Source organism: Rissa tridactyla, unplaced genomic scaffold, assembly GCF_028500815.1.
Source record: "Rissa tridactyla isolate bRisTri1 unplaced genomic scaffold, bRisTri1.patW.cur.20221130 scaffold_47, whole genome shotgun sequence".
Taxonomy (NCBI): Eukaryota; Metazoa; Chordata; class Aves; order Charadriiformes; family Laridae; genus Rissa; species Rissa tridactyla.
The window spans coordinates 215316-233657 of NW_026529679.1; the positions used below are offsets into that span (position 1 = coordinate 215316).

The 18342-nt window shown below is 50.9% G+C and overlaps 2 protein-coding genes across 2 annotated transcripts; both read right to left on the reverse strand.

Annotated features, from left to right (window-relative positions):
- Positions 1–4859: 4859 nt before the first annotated feature.
- LOC128903549 (olfactory receptor 14A16-like) lies at positions 4860–5831 on the reverse strand. The gene has a single exon (XM_054187565.1). It carries the CDS (start codon positions 5811–5813, stop codon positions 4860–4862), a length of 954 nt encoding a protein of 317 aa, XP_054043540.1. The 5' UTR covers positions 5814–5831.
- Positions 5832–14872: 9041 nt separating this feature from the next.
- LOC128903550 (olfactory receptor 49-like) lies at positions 14873–15790 on the reverse strand. The gene has a single exon (XM_054187566.1). The coding sequence runs from the start codon at positions 15731–15733 to the stop codon at positions 14873–14875; it is 861 nt and encodes a 286-aa protein (XP_054043541.1). The 5' UTR covers positions 15734–15790.
- Between the last annotated feature and the right edge of the window lie 2552 nt (positions 15791–18342).

An 18342-nucleotide genomic window follows, 5' to 3' on the forward strand; every position in this document is an offset into this window, starting at 1 on the left:
CTTCTTCTCCACGATCGACCTTGATCCCTCCCTTTCCCTGCCCCAGTCTCCTCCCCAATTCGTAACCCACACCAATTACTTTTTGCCTAATAGTCTCAGGTTTTACCCATTTGTACACAATTTGATAGTTTGGATACCATTGCCTAGGTCCTCTGGGACTTCAGTGGCATCACTGATGGCTTCCCTAGGCACTTCCCTTGCAAGACTTGACTGCCCAGGAGATCCCCAGTGCTTCCCCTCTGTGCAGTTTGGCCACTTCTCACATCTGCAGCCGCCTGTGAGACCCAGGCGATACGGACCCTGTGATACGGACACAGGCAGCTGCCCATACTGCTGGTCCCTTCTCACGCTGTTCTCTGTCACATTTCTCATGCCACAACCCATAGGTTCCCATGGCATGTGCTGGTGGCTTCAGCCCAGAGCAGGGCCTCACCAGGGCCCCAGTCATCTGTCTGCAGCCTTCCCATCTGATGTCCTTGATGACCTCATGATGTCTGCCTTCTCCTGGCCAATCACCTTGCTGTCATGAGGTGACTTCACAAGGTGATCTCACGCTGGATCCTCTGGAAGTACCACCGGATACTGATGGGCAGACAGCGGAGGTCTGCTTGAAAACCTGAGAAACAAATGTTAAAACTTATGAGCATGACATCATCAGCTGAAAACATTGAAAACTTTAAAAACTATCAGTGTTTTCCCACAAGATCAAAATGAGTTTTCAGGGTGTGCATGAATATCAAGAGGAGAGCTATTGACCTTCCACTCTGTTTGCAGTGTCAGTACTCTCTGGATCAGGCTGTGCATTTAATCTCCCTCATCTTTCACGTATTCCCACCTCTCCCAACTAAACTGACCCTGTCTGCAGTCACCTTTCCAGCAGCGCATCTGCATAAAAGCACTTGCAACAGCTCTGTAGATTTCCCTTCCCCTTCCTCTTTCATCATCCAGACACCTCTCAACAGTCCAGTTGATACTTTGAGATTCATGGAGTTAAAAGCTTGCCTGTCTCTCAACAGTCTGTCTCATTCTGCACATTCTTTAGTTTTGCTGATTTGATAATTTTTCATCTCTCTAAAATATTTCTTGCATGGTCATGCCTTGTGGAAGGTGAACCTCATTGGTGGCAGATTCTACTTGGCACACAGCTGAGGAGTGGTTTATTTTAATGGTGAACCTTATCAGTTTTATTTTGTTGGTTCAAAAATAAAAACATCCCTGTTTGCCTGTGTGCAGCAGGTCTCTGAGGAAAGCAGGTGGGAGCTGGTGCAAAGGAGCTGGAACATCCAGCTGCAGACTGCGGTGGAGAAGTGTGATGGAGGGAAAAAGGATACAAGTCCCAGGTGGCCGATGAGAGCATGGTGGGGTTGGGGAGGTGAGGAGCAAGGTTGGCCATCCTGTGTCAGACCTCAAGGGACAGCTTCTGCCAGCAGTCCAGATCTCCTTAGGAGAGACCCTGGATCCATATCAGTCAGAGAATGCTGCTCTCACCTCTTCCATGCCCTGGCAAGGCAGATCCTGTCCCTCCCGCATGGCTCAGGGCTCTTCCTGGGGCAGGGGGAGGTGGGGGGTGTGATGCTGAGTGAAGGACACCGGTGGGACAGTGCCCAGCCTTGCTGGGGGTGTGCAAGGAGGCCATGAGGAGGCCCCCCCAGTGCCTTAGGACAACATGTCTCCTCACAGGCCTTGGTGGCAGAGACCACTGCTGTGCCCCAGGGGACAAAGACTTGCGTTCTCTTGGTGACTTCCAGCCTTGCCAGTGCCCTTTGCCATCTTCACCGCAGTTTGTCCTACAGAGACCCACAGCTACTGGGTCTGGCGGGGATGGAGTGAACTTTCCCCATAGCAGCCCATACCCTGCTGTGCATTCTACTCGTGCCTGGAACAGTGTTGATTCCGCACCAATGTTTTGGCTATTGCTGAGCAGTGTTTGCACCGCGTGAAGGCTGTCTCTCCAACCCCGCCTAAAGGTAGTACACTCGGGGTGGGCAAGTGGTTGGGATGGACCACAGATGGGACGGCTTACCTGAACTGACCAAAGGGATATTCCTTGCCATATGACATCATGCTCAGCAAGAAAAACTGAGAGAAAAGAGAGGGAAGGGGATGACATTCATTATTAAGACATTTGTTTTCCAAAGAGACTGCTATATGTATAGGATCGTTGCCTCCCAGGAGGTAGCTGATATTGTCTGCTGACAGGAACTAGAGGAAACAATCTCATCTGGTTTTGCTTTGCTTCTGCCTGTGGCCTTTGCTTTTCACTTTATTTTTTTTTTTATCCTTTTCCCCACAAACACTCTCCCCCTCTGTTAAGTTACCTTTATCTTTACTCATGGGTATTTTCACTGTCTTTTCTCAGTTATTCATGCTGAGGAGGAGGAGTGAGGACATCCCATGGCTTGGTGGGCACCTGATGGCCAGCCATGCATAACCCACCAGTCATCCTTCCTAACTCTCCTACTACCAACAGTGCTAACTGGGTGAGATTCCTCAAGGGCTCCCCACAACTTGGCATCATCCACAAATGAGCTGAAAGTGAATTTTCTCGCACTGTAGAGAGAGATGATACAAACATTCCACAGTGGTGGTCAAGGGTTAGTCAATGAGGGACGCCATTAGTAATTGGCTGCCAGGAGGACTTTGTACCAGAGATGACATTTTAACATTATTGTTCAGACCGCTTCCCACCCAAGCACGGTGAGAGCAGCAGCTGGAGAAAGTCTTCACCTGGGCAGGAGAGCTTTCCCAGGGTGGAACTTCTGATGCACACATGGGACACCAGCACTAATAGGAAGGAAAAGACTGGGTCTAAAAAGAAGGTTATGAAATCAAAGGCCATGAGTGTCATGCTTTCACTGCAGGGGCGTTCCAGCATTGGGGCAAAACAACAGAAGAAGTGGTCCGGGACATCAGGGACACAAAATGTATCTGGAAAAAGAAAAAAATGACACCTGTAGATGACAGAAATCCCCCTAGCCAAGGTGCAGCCTTCTTCTGGAGACAGCCCTTCCAGTTCCCAAGCCTTGCCGAGAACAGGGGGTGGCATACAGCCCAGTACTCATCGTAGGATGTGGCCACCAGCAGGAAACACTCCGTACATGCCGAAGGTGCGGGAAGTAGCACAAATATTGCTGCGAGCAGAGATTGTGCTGTCCCCAGTCAGGGGACAGTCAGGGTGGTGCCGCTGGAGCAGGTTTCACAGTTTTCCAGGAGCATCCCCATGATGAGGAGGGTGTTCCCAACCACAGTCACGGGGCATGTCGTGAGGAAGAGAGGAGGAAGAGATGGGAGGACAACTCTGAGTGAGAGCATTTGTTTCTCTGTTTGGTGCTTAAAAAATATTGTGATTGACATTGAGAGAGGTGAAACGTGGAGGGGTGTGTGCCTCTGGCTGCATTCCTACTGCCTAGACGTGCTCTGTGCTTTGTGAGAGGTGAGAAATGCCATCTTCTGGAGGGCAATGCCGCTCACGCCTGCAGAACCCTTTCTGACTGCACCGGGGAGATGCTCCACAGAGGTGCTTCTGTCACACCATGTAACCAAAGGGACAGGCCATGAAGAGAGGGGAGGGTGAGGTAGCACACAGGCTGTTCCTGGAGACACACAGGGCACTGTCAGGGCTCTGGCAGGGCTGTTCAGAGACACGAGTCCTTCCCTGGCACGGGCAGAGGCCCTGCAGCAGACTCCCTGGCCTCCTGTTGCCACTCCCAGAGGCTGGCAGCCCCTCAGCCCTGCGCTGTGTCTCCCTGCTCGGCACCTCTCTGAGATGCCCCACGGCGTGAGGAATGGACACAGGGACCTGGGGTCAAGGAAGCCCATCCCAGTGCTGCATTCAGGGGGTTTCCCTGGGGACGTTACTCTCCAAATGAAGTGACCTCCAGATGCTGTCTGTCCCACAGGCCTTCAAGGAACCCCCAGGAATAGCTGATGGTGTTTGTGCTCTCTCAGGTTCATCTCCCCACACGCACATGATGTGCATGCTTACATCTCATTCCTACAATACAAACATGAACTTCTTTGGAGGGACAACCAACCTCCCCAAGCTGGGACGAGAGGCCAGTGCTAGAAATGGTGGTTGTTACTGGAGAGGTGTGTGAGGATTGCCCTGGGGCATCTTACCCCTGCTGTCCAGCACACACAGGGACAGAGAAGAACCTGCTCTGCTGGCCCTTCATGTCTTTCCCAGGAGCCCTGGCTGAGTGAGGAAGCTGCCGCTTGTCCCCAGCCTGCACACTCACACAGTTAAGCTGCACACGGGTGTTTTCCCTTGCAGGGCACTTCCCTGGGCATTTTCTTGACAGCAACTTTGGAAGAAGGCCTGAGCCCTCAGGCACTGCCCTGAGGCAATGCCATGGTGTGATGGATGGAGCTCTGCCAGAGAAGCACCCGGTGCCTGTCCCTGCCTGAGGGGACAGCACACAGCAGGAGTATGAGCTGCCAGAGCACTGGGTCCTTACAGCAGCGCCAGCGCTCAGCAGGAGAGTGTGGAAACAGAGAATAAGTCTGAAAAGAAGAAGGCTGGTGCTCCCTGACAGTGCTGCTGTGCTGAGACACTTTCCCCTCCACCTCTGCTCACAGGCATAGCCCTGCAGCTCCAGAGTGAGTTCCAGAGGAAAGATCTTGGGCAAACAAGTCACTAGAAGGTTCTTTATTTTGCTTAAACACACAGAGAGCACAGGTCCTCTTTTACAATGTCTGTGGGATTCACAAATTAAGACAGATGCATAATTAGCAAGTGCAAAAATGATGAGAATTCTTTGTGGACAGCATTATACAAAGAAAAACAATGACACAATCACAAACTCAAACAAAACCCAAGAAAAACTACAGAAGATGGGGTTGCCCTGTAACGAGGGACATTAGGAGTGATTTCCAAAACAGGACAGTATACTGCTTCTGGTCATCAATTTCCACAGGGCGTCCTTGAGCTCCTGGTTCCTCATGCTGTAGATGAGGGGGTTCACTGCTGGAGGCACCACTGAGTACAGCACAGCCACCACCAGATCTAGGACTGGGGAGGAGACGGAGCGGGGTTTCAGGTAGGCAAATGCTGCAGTGCTGACAAACAGGGAGACCACGGCCAGGTGAGGGAGGCACGTGGAAAAGGCTTTGTGCCGTCCCTGCTGAGAGGGGATCCTCAGCACGGCCCTGAAGATCTGCACATAGGACAGCACGATGAAAACGAAACAACCAAAGCCTAAACAGGCACTAACCACAAGAAGCCCACCTTCTCTGAGGTAGTCTGAGTCTGAGCAGGAGAGCTTGAGGATCTGGGGGATCTCACAGAAGAACTGGTCCACAGCATTGCCCTGGCAGAGGGGCAGGGAAAATGTACTGGCCGTGTGCAGCAGAGCATTGAGAAACCCACTGCCCCAGGCAGCTGCTGCCATGTGGACACAAGCTCTGCTGCCCATCAGGGTCCCGTAGTGCAGGGGTTTGCAGATGGCAACGTAGCGGTCATAGGACATGACAGTGAGAAGAGAAAACTCTGATGTAGCACACAAAAATAAAAAAAAGACCTGTGCTACACAACCCCAGTAGGAGATGACCCTGTTGTCCCACAGGGAATTGGCCATGGATTTTGGGAGAGTCGTGGAGATGGAGCCCAGGTCAAGAACAGAGAGGCTGAGGAGGAAGAAGTACATGGGGGTGTGGAGGCGGTGGTCACAGGCGATGGTGGTGATGATGAGGCCGTTGGCCAGGAGGGCAGCCAGGTAGATGCCCAGGAAGAGCCCGAAGTGCAAGAGCTGCAGCTCCCGTGTGTCTGCGAATACCAGGAGGAGGAACTTGGTGACGGAGCTGCTGTTGGACATTTGTTCACTCTGGGCATGACAAACTGCTGAAAGAGAAGATATTGAGAAGTCATGACAGACTTCTTTGAGCCTATCCTGTGCTGTTTCCCAAAAAATCCCCCCATAATGACTTCTCTTCCTTTGTAATTCAGCTCCTTTTGTGAGATCAAGTTTGTGCTGCTGAAGAAACTGCCTTTGGAGAGGCAGACATCCTTCTCTTTTCATTGCCTTTAGCCTGAACACTAAGAAAAAAAAAAAAAGGAAAGAAGGGCTCTCTGCCCTTTGTGACCTGCTGGTCACCACACAGGCATCCTCTGCTTACCTTTTCTCTGGCAGATCTGCTGATCCCTCAGTGTAATGGTTCTGCAGTCTCAGTGACTTACTGAAACTTGACAGCTGCTTTCCCTTTCTCCTCTAGAGCAACCTGAGAGCACAGACCCTGGAAAGGTCTTCATCTTTCAGGTAGCCCTTGCTTTGACCTTTCTGTTGAAATGCTGCCTCTGCTGATGTCCTGGGAGTGATCTGGAGCTGTCAGCCGCCCTGATCCATATGGCACTCTCTTGAATGCAATAGGACCCTTGTCTGACAGTGATCGTTCCTTCCAACTACAGCCTCTCCACACAGAAGCTCCATATAGAGCTTCCTGGGCAGGCTGAGAGCTGACCCTGGCAGGTGGCAGAGTCCCTGCCCCGGCACAAAGCCCCCTGGGGTGCAGGGACCCGGCTCTGAAGGACAGCCCTGGGCACCCCTGGCTGCACACCCACTTTCACGACTCTTTACCTTTTCCAGGGAGAAGGCAGCTGTCATGCCCAGTGCCTCTGATGGTGCAGCAAGGAAGCCCTGATCTGGAGAATGTCCTCCTCCTCCACAGTAGAGAAGTTGGGAGAGTCCTCCTGAGAGATCCCAGAGGCTGTGGGATGTGCCAGCTTTTGGAGATCATTCCAGGAACCGCAGCTGCTTTCCTTTGTGAAGATTTCTCCCCCCATTAACTCTCAGCATCCTCCCCCTCCAGTCTACCTTTAATCTCTCTCTGCCTCCCTCCTCTCCTCTCCTCTCCTCTCGGGTGCCTGCAGGCAGTGCCCTCAGCCCTGCTGCGCTTGGCAGAGGAGCTGCTCCTGGGCAGAGCTGTGTCTCTGCAGCGCTGCCCGCTTGCCATGAGCTCCCTCCATGCCAGGAGCCCAGCCCAGCTCAGCAGCAGAGGACCAGCCCAAGGCAGCCCTTTCTCTGCCCCCTCGGGGCTCCCTCCAGGTGTCCCTGGGGCTCCAGGGGAACCTGCTGGGAAACAGGATGAAGTCAGCACTGATGTTCCCTCCCTCAGCTGGGGACAGACACTTCTTTCCAGCAGCTGCATTTCTCAATCAGAGACAGATTGAGGTCCAAGAACAACTTTTTTCTCTTTTTCTTTTCTTCCTTTTTTTTTGTTTTTAATTAGACAGGACGCCCAGACAATGCCAGGGAAGAATTTTCTTCACCTGTTCTGAAGAAAAGGGATTCAGCTGAGTCAATGGAGGCCCCTCATCCTGGGCTTGTAGCCCTTGGGCTAAAAAAGGATTTAGCTCCATCCCAGGCACACCACAAACCCCCAGGAGGTGGGATTCCTTTTGCATCAGTTCACATGTGCCCAAAATAGGATCCTGCATGTGAGCTCCTTGTCTCAGCTCCCTTGCTAAGGAATGCAGATGGATGACAGGAGTCAGATGTTCAGACACAGACTTCTGCGGACATATGAGGTGACCAAGATGCATGCTGGTCACTGCAAGCTCTAATGTTCATAGACACAGAGCAGCATCTGGGGACGTCTTGGAGACTAGTGGGAAATTCCTGTGGCCAACCTCATGACAGAAGGTGCCCACATGTAGGACAAGGGAACTTGTAACCCTTCCTTATGTCCAGGGCAGCCCATAGAGGGATTCAGCTCACCAAATGGAGTCATGTGGCACAGGGACAGCTGAGTCTTTCTGATCTCCATCAGCTGTATTTTCCACATGTCTCCCATACCCTTCATTGCCTAACCTAACTCAGGGCAGCTGAATCTTACTTTAATTGACACATTGACTAATTAATTGACTAGCTGTGGGACTTTAATTGACTTTAATTGACTAGCTGTGGGACAGGCATCCCCCAGGGCATCTCAGACAGGGGCACTGCCTTTGGGCCACTGACTGAATCCCACCACTGCAGTGACGCAAGGGCTGTCCCTTCTCTTTACGGTAGATGCCGGGCAGGGCATGAAAACCCAGCACATCACACCAGGGTCTCCACACGTGTTCCTTCACTCTCAGACTCTGCTGGTTCTTCTCTCCCCTGTGGGTTTAACCATCCCCTTGATGATACAGCCATGGATCAGGCCAATGAATTTCACAGTGGGCCTGAATCACAGGATGTCCACACCACGGACATTGTCAACATCATCTCTTCCTTCCTGAGATCAGCTTCACCTCCAGCACAGGCCCTCAGGGCTGCAGAGACACAACAGACAGCAAAGCCCTCTCCTGCTCACACTACACAGCCCAGCTCTGTTTCTCTTTGACATTGGGGTGAGCATCATTTGCTCTCTTGGTGGGCACTTCATTTCTTCTTCACACAGCCATCTGCCTTAGACTCCAGCATGTCTCTGCTCTGAAGCAAAGCCTTTGCACAGTTGAGGGGGCCTTGGAAGCAGGGTTCTACTCTCAACCCAAATGTGCCACAGCTGAGGTGCTGCAGCCCAGCCATGCCCCTGATGCCTTCAGCCTGGGGCCCAGAGAGGAGGAGCTGGAGCTGTGTGGGCAACCTCTTCCTTCCACTTGGAGGGAAAAACAGCTGAGGGGTGTTGGGACAGCTCACATGCCTGGGCTGCTGTCATGGGTGGGGTCAGGATGATCAGGAGTCCAGGAAGGTCATGAGGGATGTGTCCTCTGTGTGAAGGAGCTACTGAGATGTGTGGAGCTCCTCTCTGGGATGAAGAAGTTGGGTGAGCCCTGGTGGGTGAGTGTCAGCGGAGAGACTAATAAGGGTGACATTGTGGTGGGAGACAAAGAACCTATTAAAGTCCCCTTGTAGACTGTAATTGTCCTGGCATTCAGTGGAAAGGGACCACAGCAGCATGCAAAGAGTCCTGGAGGGTCCTGGAAGGTCTTGGTCAAGGCACAGCTGCCAGGTTGGTCTACAATGGTGATACCCATCTGCATCTTGTACTCTCAAAGAAGGAAGAGCTGGACATGGATGTCAAAACCAGTGTCAACCTTGGCTGTCGTGACCATGAACTTGTGGGGTCTCACCTGGGAAATAGTGGGGTCTCACCTTGGGAAAGCTCCATAGGAAAAGGAAGCATATGAGAGGCTGAGGAAGGATTAAAACAAAGGAGGAATTTAGAAATAAGGGAGGTTTTAGAAAAGCCAGAGCTCCCCTGGACTTCAAGGGCACAAGGACGGGGAGTTACTTCTTGAGGAACAGTTAAGGAAGTAAATGTAAATTATTGACCACCACAGAAGTGTGTCACCAGTGTTGAGTAGAGAGGAAGGATCACTTCCCACGACCTGCTGGCACCGCTCTTCCTAACGCAGCCCAGGAGGCTGTGGGCCTGCTTCGCTGCAAGGGCACACTGCTGGCTCTCGGTCAGCTGCTGCTCTACCAGAACACCAAAGGTACTGCTCTGCCAAAGTGTTGAGAAGCTCTCAGTCACTCAGCCCCCAGCCTGTACTGGTGCAGGGGACTATTTCTCCCTGTGTCCAGGGCTTGCTTTTACCTTTGCTGAACTTCGTGAGGCTTCTTTTCTGTCCAGTTTTGGGCATGCCAATGATTATCACAGTGTGCCTGAATCAAAGGATGTCGATACCATGGACATTTTCAACTACTGGAAAGTTGTTATTTCATGTGAAAACCAGTGCTAGCCTTGGGTGTCGCGACTGTGAAATAGTGGGGTCTCACCTCCCAAGGAGAAGCATAATAGAAGAATGCAGATGACAGAGCTCAGAGGAGCAGACTTTGGCCTGGTCTTGTGACTTTTTTGTGGGGAGCCTGTGTGAGCAGCACAGAAGGGCAGCAGAGGGTCTGCAGTACAGTGGTCTGCAAGGACAGTGTCTTTCACGTACCAGAGTGTGGTCATACCATCGTCAGGACAACAAGCAGAGCTATCAGAAGAAGAGCTGGGGGAAACAAGACACTCATGGAGAAGCTCCATAGAAAATAGGAAGCATTCAAAAGGTGGCTGCAAGGATGAAAGCAAAGGAGGAATTGAGGAATATGGTTGGTTTTAGAAAAGCCAGAACTCCCGTAGAGTTGACACTTGCGAGGGACTTGAAGGGCCTCAAGTTCCTATTCCTTCAGGAACAGTGAAACAATAAAGAAAGATAATGTGTGGTCATGGCTGAATTTGCAAAGAGTAGGTGTAGATGGGTACGAGGTACTCTTGCCCTGCATCTTCACCAGCAAGGTCTCCCAGTTCCATGTGCCTAAGAGGCAGAACCCCACACGCAAAATCCAGCAGTGGCTGCAGATCAAGTCAGGGGCTACATAGGTAAGGTCAACCTTTGGTCGTCCATTGGACCAGATGGGATGAATCCAAGGATGTTGAGAGACCAGGCTGATGTCAGAGCAGGGCTGCTCTGATCCACTTTGGATCATTTTGTGTGGCTGGGCAGCAGCTCTGTGGAAATGGCTCTGGGGCTCCTTGAGTTTTATCAGGCTAAACAAGAGCCAGCAGCAAAGGCGGCCAACAGCATCTGAGGCCGTATGAGCAGGAGCACAGCCAGGAGAAGTGATTATCCTGCTCTGCTCAGCACCTTTTACACCACACCCTGCCCAGTGACAGTGAGACAAGGGCAAACAGGAACCATCTCACTGGAGGGCCACCAAGGTGGTAACCCTGCCATTGTCCTTCAAGTGTTTGTGTGATTTCACTAACAGCAGCAGCATATACAACAACAAAAAAACATGAATGCAACAACATCATTGATCTGCCTAAATATAAATACCTGCACTGGAGCAGTCTACATCTGTGGTAGCCCCTCTGGGCAATGACAGTGGAATCAAAGAATCACAGCATCACAGAACAGTAGGGGATGGAAGGTTTGAAGAGGTAAGACCTGTTCAGATGATGTTTAGACTTCTGTGACACTGACTGTGAAAACATTCATGAGAGGCCTTTACCCTATTTACAACCAGTAACCTGAAGCCCTACGGCTACCTCTAAGTGAAGGTAGTCAGGTAGAAAACACCGAGGGAAATGAGCAAGACAAATTGTAGCAGGGCTGAGCAGAGAGGAAGGATCACCTCCACCGACCTGCTGGCAGTGCTCTTCCTAGCGCAGCCCAGAAAGCCTTTGGCCACCTTTGCTGCAAAGATACAAAGCCTGGAGAAGAGAAGGCTTTGGGGAGACTTAATATCAGCCTTCCCACATCTTCTTGGCTGTCACCATGAAAAAGCATGCAGGCTCTTCACTATTGTGGGTGATGGGAGGATGAAGGCCAATGGCATCAGCTGAAACAAATGGGCAAACCTTTCTCTCTGTCAAGACAGGCAATCACTGGAGAAGATTTCCCAGAGAGCTTGTGTCATCTCCGCCTTTGGAGCTTTTCAAGCCCAAAATGAAGGAAGCCCTGAGCAACCTGGTCTGACCCGACAGCTGGCCCTGCTGTGAGCAGGAGGGTGGTCTAGAGATCTCCTCACCTTCCTTCCGGCATGAACGATTCTGTGTTTCAGTCCACCATCTTTCCTACATGAGGGGAGGGAAATCAGTCAGGTTCCTGGTGACCTCAGAAGTCAACCAGAAAATCCCGTCAGATGATCTGGGACTTTCTTGTCCCACTCCAGGCATAGTTACTCAGGTGCGGGGCTGCAAACAGCCCTGATCTTTTCCTAGAAAAGCAGCCCTGCAGAGAGGGATCTGGGGGCGCTGGTCGACAGCAGGCTCGATGGGAGCCTTTAGGTGTTGCACAGTTTCCCTACACTTGGTCTTGCTCACCCTCACACCCCACTGCCCCCAGGAAGAGCCCTGAGCCACACCTGAGGGGCAGGATCTGCCTTCCCAGGGCCTGAGGGTCAGGTTTGGCCTTGCTGCTTCATCAAACAAAGGAACAGTTTTCTCTTCATTGCAGCCACCTGCGCTGTGCCTTTGCCTTCCTGCAATCACAGCCTCCAGCTATCTCCTCTAAGGAGTCCCTGGGGAGACTTTGTCAGTAGTGGCCCTCAGTGGGGCCCATTAATGCTTCCAGGTACTTTGAGTTTTGCTTCTGAATCTTGAGCAGTTTTTTCAATCTTCTCTCAGTATCTGAGGTTCATGGCCTCAGAGCTAAATCCACCACGGGGCTCATTAAAGTACAGAAAGCCCTAACGAGCTATCTCTCTTCCTTCAATTTCCTTCAAGTCTTCAATACTTCTACAGCTAATTGGGGTTTTTTTCATAGTGTAGTTAAGAAGGAAGATTTCAAAGAGAACCTAATAATTTTTTGATTACTATTACTATTTTAAATTTATTTTTCAGTTTAGAGAAGGGATGATGGAAGTCTTCTGCAATTGATATTGATCCAGAGGGTCTCCTCAGGAGGTCTGGATGGCTAGGAAAAGCAGTCCCTTGAGGTGACACTGTATGGACATCCTTGCTCCTCACCCCCACAACCCCACCATCTCTCTCATTGGCCAGCTGGGATTTACATCACTTTTCCTTCCATCAGACTTCTCCACTGATCTCTGCAGCTGGGTGTTACAGCTCCATTGCACCAGCTCCCACCCGATCTCCCTAGAGACCCGGCTGCACCCAGGCACAGAAGGATTTTTCCTCTTTGCAAGCAAAGAAAAATAAAGAATAATCATGTTTGATAAACACCAAAACACCCTCTGCAGCCATATGCCAAGTACAAGCTGCCTCTAATGAGGTTGCTTTTCTACGAGGGATAATCTTATGAGAAACAGGTACAAACAGATAGGTATAAAGAGTTGGCCACAGGAGCTAATTAGACTGAACGACAGGGAAACTTTTAACTACATGAAGCTCGAAGCAGCAGCTGGATGACTGACAGGGACCTGAATGAACAAAGAGTAAGAGAAGGAGAAAACGGGAGTATAACTGAAAAGGCCTTTGTCTAGAGAGTCTGCACCAGAAAAGATGACTTTAGAAGTGGTCATTGTATCAGGACAGGTGAAAACATATGAAAGAATAGAGAAATTAAGTACATCGTATAACAGGCAGAATAGTGGTAATGAAGTTACAGGGGAAGATTGAGATTTCTGTGGAATATCCTTTTTGACATGTCATGGGCTTGGTAGAGGTCTCTCGTGAGAGACGACAAGCCAATGTTGCACCCAACTCTGAAAGAAACCAAAAGGGCAACCCCGGGAACTACAGGCTGTACCAGCTCAGTTTGGTGAGGAGCAAACCATCGATATCTCTTGGGTGATATTTCTGGGCACCTAAAAGAAAAGACCATGTCCAAAAGCAGCAAGCCTGGACTTTCAAGGAGCGAGTAACATCCTTTATGCAGGAGGGGAGAAGAGTGGATGTCGTTCACTTCAACTTCAGCAAGATTTTTGACATGATCTCTCTTGTACTCAAGTGAGGACAGTACAGTCTGGAAGGGCAGACAAACGGATGGTAAAACACCAGTTGGATGATGAGGCTGGGAGAGCAATGGTGAAGGGCTCATACCCTACCTGGAGGCCACTGGGACATACTGGGGGACTATGGCGCAGCACAGGAAGCTCTCCTGGGCCCTGTTCATTTTAGCACCTGTATCCATGACCCAAAGGAGGTAACTCCCACCATGTTAAACAAGAACAAAGGCTGCATTCTGCACCTGGGATGAAATAATGCTGGACACAATACAGACTGGCAGAGGAGTGGCTAGAAAGCAGCCCTGCAGAGAGGGATCTGGGGGCGCTGGTCGACAGCAGGCTCGATGGGAGTCAGCAGTGTGCCCTGGCAGCCACGGGGGCAAACTGCATCCTGGGGTGCGTCACACACAGCATAAGCAGCTGGTGGTTATCCCACTGTATTCAGCGCTGATGCGACCTCAACCTTGAGCACTGTGTGCAGTTCTGGGCCCCACAATGTAAGAAGGCTGTGAAGGTACCCAAATGTGTCCAGAGGAGGGCAACAAAGCTGGGGAAAGGGCTGGAAGGCATGTCCTGTGAGGAGCGGCTGAGGACTCTGGGTTTGTTCAGTTTAGAGAAAAGAAGGCTGAGGGGCGACCTCATTGCTCTCTACAGGGTCCTGAGGAGGGGAAGTAGAGAGGGAGGTGCTGAGCTCTTCTTCCTCATACCCAGTGATAGGACGCACGGGACGCTTTGTCAGGAGAGGTTTAGACTGGACAGAAGGCAGCAATTCTTTCCCAAAAGGGTGGTCAAACACTGGAACAGGCTTCCTACGAGAGGCGGTCGACGCCTTGTGTTTAAGTGTTTAAGAGGCCCATCGGTGTTTAAAACGTGTTTGGACAATGCCCTAAATAACATGATTTTTCTTTTGGTCAGCCCTGAAGTGCTCAGGTATTTGGACTAAATGATCATTGTAGGTCCCTTCCAACTGAACGATTCTATTCTATTCTATTCTATTCTATTCTATTCTATTCTATTCTATTCTATTCTATTCTATATATACACCTGTAGAGGGTGGATCCCTCCAGAAGCTCTGCTTGGAAACTCAGCCCCTGGATACCAGCCTACCCAGTTGCAGCCACAGCTCCATTCCAGATGCTGGTACAGACCACCCCAGTCACACGCACACACACGCACATGAACTCTTAAGTCCAGTCACTCCAGTCTCTCTGGTTCTGGCACTATTGGCATACGGGCTGTCTGACCTCCTGGTCCTGCTCCGGCTGCTGCACTCACACCACCGTGCTCACGCGTTCACACAGAAGATTCACTGACACGGAAAAGAGTTAGAAGTTTAATGAGGAGACAGGACAGACTGCACTGGTCATGTCCTCCCCTAAACTTCCCATAATAAGTGGGACAAGGTGTTCATTCCTCAGGAGCCTGTAATTTGGGTTCCCATCTGCCACTGTGCCTTTGTGCTCTTCTTGGTTTCTGGAGATGGGTTCCAGGCAGTTCTCCTGTGATGGGTCTGGGAGCAGATGGGCAGGGCATTAACATTTGATAGCAGATCATGGGAATTGCTGTCCAGAAATGCATCGTGATAAGGCGAAAAGCTTTATTGTTGCACGGGCAATGGCTTCATTCCGGGCCAGTATCACGGTCTTGTTTCTAAGACTGTAGATGAATGGATTTAAGAATGGGTACAGGACAGTGTTTAGCAAAGCTACCATTCCGTTTGCCTGCGAGGAAACGTGTTCTGAAGGATGCACATAGAGAGCAATGCAGCGCGCATAGGCAATGGCCAAGGTGGTGAGATGGGAAGAACATGTAGTGAAAGCTTTTTTCCTCCCAGAGGCTCCTGGAAGGTGTAGAATACAGAAAAGGATGCCTGTGTAAAATGCCGGAGTTAAACATAAGGAACCCAGCATGACAAATGATAATAAAATAGAGTCCATTTTCCCAAGCAGGCTGGTGTCAGAGCAGGACAATTTGAACAAGGGGGAGCTGTCGCAAAACAAATGGTGGATCTTGTTTGAGCCCCAGAAAGTCAGCTTGTAGAGGAGGACCAGGCAGTAACTCAAGAGTGTGGTGCCCATGACCCAAGCAGCAACAACCAGGTGGATGCAGAGCTGAGGCTTCATGATGGCAGCATAACGCAAACGCTGGCAGATGGCAACGTAGCGGTCAAAGGACAGGACAACAAGTAGAACAAACTCTGTAGTGCCCGGGGCAAAACAGAAATAGGATTGGGCAAAGCAGCTGCTTAGTGAGATTGTTCTCCTACCAGAACCCAGGATCACAAGCAATTTAGTGCTTGTGGAGGATGTAAACCAGATTTCCAGGAAGGACAGATTGCTGATGAGAAAGTACAGGGGGGTTTGCAGGTGGTGACCCACGCATAGAAGGAAAATGATGGTTGCGTTCCCCATCACTGTCGTCAGGTATATGAGCAGAAGGACCAGAGAGAGAAATAGCTGTAGTCTTTGATCAATCTAATCTAATTAGATCAATTAGATATTCACAAGTCCATGGGCCCCGATGGGATGCACCCGAGAGTGCTGAAGGAGCTGGGGGAAGGCATTGCTGGGCCGCTCTCCATCATCTTTGAAAGGTCCTGGAGAACAGGCGAGGTGCCTGAGAACTGGAGGAAAGCCAATGTCCCTCCAGTTTTAACAAAAGGCAAGAAGGAGGAGCCGGGGAACTACAAGCCAGTCAGCGTCACCTCCATCCCTGGAAAGATGATGGAACAGCTCGTTCTGGGCGTCATCTCAAGGCATGTGGAGGAAAAGAAAGCTATCAGAAGTACTCAACATGGGTTGACCAAGGGGAAATCATGTGTGACTAATCTGAAAGCCTTCTATGATGGCATGACTGGATGGATAGATGAGGGGAGGGAGGTAGATGTGGTCTACCTTGACTTGAGTAAGGCGTTCAACACGGTCTCCCACTGCATCCTCATAGGGAAGCTTAGGAAGAGTGAGCTTGATGAATGGACAGTAAGGTGGACAGATAACTGGTTGAAAGACAGAGCTCAGAGGGTCATGATTAGGGGCACAGGGTCTAGTTGGAGGTCAGTGATGAGTGGTGTTCCCCAGGGGTCAGTACTGGCTCCAGTCCTCTTCAATATATTCATCAATGACCTGGATGAGGGGATAGCGTGCACCCTCAGCAAGTTTGCCGATGACACAAAGCTGGGGGGGGTGGCTGACACACCGGAAGGCTGTGCCACCATCCAGAGAGACCTGGACAGGCTGGAGAGTTGGGCAGAGAGGAACCTTATGAGATTCAATGAGGGCAAGTGTAGGGTGCTGCACCTGGGGAGGAATAACCCCATGCACCAGGACAGGTTAGGGGCTGACCTGCTGGAGAGCAGCTCTGTGGAAAGAGACCTGGGAGTCCTGGTGGACAACAGGATGACCATGAGCCAGCAATGCGCCCTGGTGCCCAAGAAGGCCAATGGCATCCTGGGCTGCATCAAGAAGAGTGTGGCCAGCAGGTGGTGGGAGGTCATCCTCCCCCTCTACTCTGCCTTGGTGAGGCCACACCTGGAGTACTGTGTCCAGTTCTGGGCTCCCCGGTTCAAGAGGGACAGGGAACTGCTGGAGAGGGGACAGCAAAGGGCTACCAAGATGCTGAGGGGACTCGAACACCTCTCTTATGAAGAAAGGCTGAGGGATTTGGGTCTCTTCAGTCTGCAAAAAAGACGGCTGAGGGGGGACCTTATCAACACTTATAAATAATTAAAGGGTGTGCGTAAGGAGGATGGGGCCAGGCTCTTTTCAGTGGTGCCCGGGGACAGGACAAGAGGTAATGGGCACAAACTTGAGCATAGGAAGTTCCAGCTAAACATAAGGAGGAACTTCTTGACTTTGAGGGCGGCAGAGCCTGTGGACAGGCTGTCCAGAAAGGTGGTAAAGTCTCCAACTCTGGAGACATTCCAAACCCACCTCGATGCGTTCCTGTGCAACCTGCTCTGGGTGACCCTGCTCTGGCAGGCGGGTTGGACTAGATGATCTCCAGAGGTCCCTTCCAACCTTATGATTCTATGATTCTATGAAACCCACTTTCCATGCTATGGAATTTCATTTCAGTGCTGCATGTTCATTTGGGTTCAAATGAACAAAAACAAACACAGAAAAAAACACACTGGGCTAGTTTTTTGGAGAGGCAGTTTCAAAGTGGCAAAGCAGTTCAATACGTAAATATTGAGAGCCAAGTTCACATTTCCAGCAAGGGGAAAGGTCCCAATTTGCTAATTAAACTCTCTGGCCCATCCTGCCTGGAGTTGTACAGCAGTTGTGTCACACAGTAGCCAGTGTCAGAGGGAAGAGGGAGGCAGCGGGAACTGGAATGGTTTGGGCTCAAATGGAACTCAGACCCTGAGCTGGCAGGACAACACTGGCCGCAGTCGGACACAGCTTCCCTGAGACGACTGTGAGTTCAGACCATGGGCGTGGAGGATGCACAAACCTCTTGAAGTCCCATCTCGGCAGGGGAAGAGGAAGGGTTTGTGAGAGACACGGGCATGCAGGGAAAGAGCAGTGTGTGCATAGCAATGAGCGTGTGAAAGGCCGGAGAAGGACCTGAAATAGCAAGGGGTGTCATGCTGAAATGTCCGAGGTTGAATTTTCACTGTGAGGCAGCAGAATGAGGAGGATACGCACTTCAGCGCTGGGTTGTGGAGCTAAATAGAGGATTCTAGCATGTCTGGGGCTTGCAAATCTTGGGGGATAAATGAGCATTGACAACGCTTTTGGAAGAAAGCAAATAGGTTGGGAGGGGACACCCACAGGAATTGGAAAATCCACAGAACTCCACAGCTTTTTTTTTGGAGCTAAAGAACCTGGCACAGGCATGGGACAGCTTAGCTGCGGTGGGCATGGCTTTGGGCCTTGACGCCCCAACAGACCTGAGTAGGCTTCTGCCTCTTCCACTGAGACCCATGAGAAGGCACTCGCTCCTTAAAGCTCCAGCACCTCGTTGCCTCCTCACCCACCCACCACAGAGCCTGCAAAGGGTCCTCCTGCTGACCAGTACC

What these genes read in the sequence shown, in the direction of transcription:
- LOC128903549 (XM_054187565.1), bottom strand. Translation starts at nt 5,813, where the DNA reads ATGTCCAACAGCAGCTCCGTCACCAAGTTCCTCCTCCTGGTATTCGCA.
- LOC128903550 (XM_054187566.1), bottom strand. Translation starts at nt 15,733, where the DNA reads ATGGGGAACGCAACCATCATTTTCCTTCTATGCGTGGGTCACCACCTG.